This window comes from Echinococcus granulosus (genome assembly GCF_000524195.1).
Source record: "Echinococcus granulosus chromosome Unknown EG_S00167, whole genome shotgun sequence".
In the NCBI taxonomy this organism is placed as follows: Eukaryota; Metazoa; Platyhelminthes; class Cestoda; order Cyclophyllidea; family Taeniidae; genus Echinococcus; species Echinococcus granulosus.
Window position 1 is genome coordinate 119,620 of NW_020170547.1, and position 3,063 is coordinate 122,682.

The 3,063-nt window shown below is 38.5% G+C and overlaps 2 protein-coding genes across 2 annotated transcripts in view; both read left to right on the plus strand. All coding sequences in view use genetic code 11, as the record gives it.

The window, feature by feature from the left end:
- The window catches only part of EGR_09793 (hypothetical protein), a gene marked incomplete at both ends in the record, with an annotated part of 2,281 nt that extends 2,122 nt beyond the window's left edge, over positions 1 to 159 (plus strand). The window contains one exon of the mRNA XM_024499042.1: positions 66 to 159. Coding sequence (XP_024346552.1) covers positions 66 to 159 — 94 coding nt within the window. The remainder of the gene's footprint in view (positions 1 to 65) is intronic.
- Positions 160 to 2,074: 1,915 nt separating this feature from the next.
- Positions 2,075 to 3,063, plus strand: part of EGR_09794 (hypothetical protein) — a gene marked incomplete at both ends in the record, with an annotated part of 2,182 nt that continues 1,193 nt past the window's right edge. The window contains one exon of the mRNA XM_024499043.1: positions 2,075 to 2,143. Coding sequence (XP_024346553.1) covers positions 2,075 to 2,143 — 69 coding nt within the window. The remainder of the gene's footprint in view (positions 2,144 to 3,063) is intronic.

Here is a 3,063-nt window from a genome sequence, read left to right on the forward strand (position 1 = left end):
GTGGATTTTCTATTTTAACATTTGTTAACACAAAATGCGCTTGAATGTTTTATCCTCTTTTTAAGTGTTAAGAAAATGTGGTCTTTTGTGCTCAGGAAAATGCTTTTAAGCCACTCAATACATTTGTACAATGCTATTTTTCTCCATTCTACTTTTTGAGTTACCCCTTCTTTCCAAGTTACGCATCCTAATCTTTTGCAAATGCGCAATCTTTCCCATCATATTTGTGTTTTTCAGGTAATGTGTTATTTGTAATTGTCAACTCCATGTCGTTCCATACGGCATCACTTCGGGCGGCAGTCGGCTTATGGATTTCCCTATCTTGTAATTTGTGTTACAGCTCAGTGTTTCTCGATGCGTTTAAATACGCACGACTTCAACCGCACATTTATGGATATTTTTGGAAGGTTTGTTCGGTGTTAAGTAGCGCCAAACGTGACAAATTCATCACAGCTTAACAATGGTTTGCATATGTTTTCTCCATAGTTTCCTTCCCTTCTGAGTATAGTGCAGGTCGAGTTTACTAGATCACATTATTGCCAATCAAGTGATCATAAAATTTCCTTGTTTTGCTTTAAACATTAGAAAGTTTTCTGAACCATCATTTTGCAGATCACTCTCCCTTAGCAAAATCTCGCGCAACTACTGGCAGCAAATAAGTGAAATCAGAAGATGAAAAGTTTTCCTAAACAATATGTTAAATCTACTGAGGTAGAGACTTTTCATCACCTAGAAATCCTCATTTCACAGTCAAGAATAGCTTTTGCCTGTGGCTCCAAAAAAGCCTATGCCCTTATTTATGCCTTAGGCTTTATCAAAAAATACGCCAAGAAGGATAAACCAATAAACAATGAATTATTTGCTTCAAGCAAATGAGAATGCATCTTCACTTCGTGCCCAATAAAAGATCAGGATGGTAAGTGCTAAAGAAAGTCGACTGGTAGAAATGAAAACACGAAAATTTCAACTTAAGAAGAAAAATTATAGAACTTTTGACTGAAAGAGCACAATGAGGGCATAAATAAAGCATTATCGGCCTTGATTTACCTTGGGAATAGGAAATACTTGAGCCGAAATAAAAAAAGAGGTGATGGCATCAAAATTTGGAGTGGTGAGTACCCTATATGATGCCCAAGTGCATCAAGAGTGCTGTGTGAGTTCTCCTTTAAAATGATTTTTTGCCTTATTTTTAATTTGTTTCAGACTGAGACACGCTAGAGCTTCAGACTTTGTTAAAATTTTACCAGTGTTTAGTGGATTATCTGATTGGTAAGTTTTGCTGCTGTTAAACAGTTTCTTACCAAATGGTAAAATATTTCAACAACCATGATTAAAAATGCCATCTTTTATCCACGAAAGATTTTGCCTATTCCGCAAACAGGAGTGAATTTGTAGCTTGTAGAACTCAACATTTCTGTCAAAAGTGGGCTCCAGGAGTGTGATTAGCATCCTCATCTCTCAGACGTACTCTCATTCCGTTCCACTAATCTACGATACAATGAAAATAGGAGGCAGAATTTTTAGAGAGACAGAGGAACTTGCTGGTGTCTTGCAAATCGAACAAAATCATAGAACCGTTAACCCAAGTTTTCTCAGTGAATTTGTCACCAATTTTTCCGTCATTTTCCGCTTATATTCTTCAGAGGTGCAGAATATTACCCAACCATTGAAACCTGTATTTAACTGTCCCCATTTAGCATTGCGTTTTATCACCCAACAAAGTGTGCTGGGTGGAGTAGTCTTTCGTATTTTCCTTTACGGCAATGTTTGGTTTTACAATTTTTTTGTGTGCACATATATTCATCCGTAGTGAAGGTCGCAAATTGAGCAGGATTGATTGCATGACATAGGGAGAGGAGGGCACAAAAAGGAGATATGTGATTGCTACTAAAGAATCAGCCCCATAAATGGGAGGCATTGCAAAGCAGGAGAGTCGTGTCAAGTAACAACTATATCCCCTAGCTATTAGCGCTTCCACGTGTTCTCCAGAGCCCACACCATTAATCAAAGTGACAGTCAACACCTTTGGGCATAAACTACTAGGTAGTGACGATGATGACGCTTCTTATAAACAATGTTATACAACTTGAGTCCATCTATAGAAGGCCTTAAACTAATAACAATATACAAAATCTCATCTCTGGTTAGAATAGTCATTATAACGTCTGTCAGTATGAACTCCTTCCGTACTTTCCTTGTACACAGGTACCCAGAAGCCATTTCCGTGAAAGTGTTTAATCCTGACTAACCTGATGTAAAGTGGTAAAAGAAATGATTTATTCTGCAGGAACTGTGATCTCCGGGTGCCCTTGTGTCCCCCTAATCTTTCAGTCGCCTATTCGGCTAAAGCAAGACTGAAGTAGGATTGTGCTGGTACAAATTGCTGTCCGAATGAACATACTGGCCCCCTGTTCCACCAACGCACATCTATGAATGTTGTAGCCTGACCTAATCTGCTCTGACCCAACCTCACCTGCGTGTAATTCGTTGCTAGGTTTATTCATTTATGCTCAGCTAGTATACGGGCACCAATGTAGGTTTAACCGAAAGGCAATAGTTACTAAACCCAATTGGTAAAACATTCTCTGAGATATTGTGCCACAGCTCAGTGGGAAGGGTCTGTGACCACACCTCTCCCTAAGTAGCTAGACCGTTTATTCGAGAATTCATAGAATGCATCCTCGTAGTTACCTCCCTTTTGTAGAAACAAATCCTATTCCGCCTATTTAATTGCGGCGCTGTAAGGTTCTGTTTTTACTAGTCAGGTATTCTGATTTCCAGGTCTTTTATTCTGCATGATGACTTAGGTTCAACTTTGGTCGTCATCTATTTAAACAATTCAAAGGAGTAATTCTATTTCTCCCTATTATAATAACACACTTTTAAACTATTCACATCGATGGACATAAAGTGAGCATTGTCTTCCCCGGCATTGATTCTGCAGCCTCGTAAATCCCATTCCCTTAAAACAAAAAATGCATTTTAGGGGTAACAAATCACTAAAACAATCGAGATAGGAGAAAATTAGGCTTTTTGACAGAGTGAGTAAAACAAGGCAGAGAC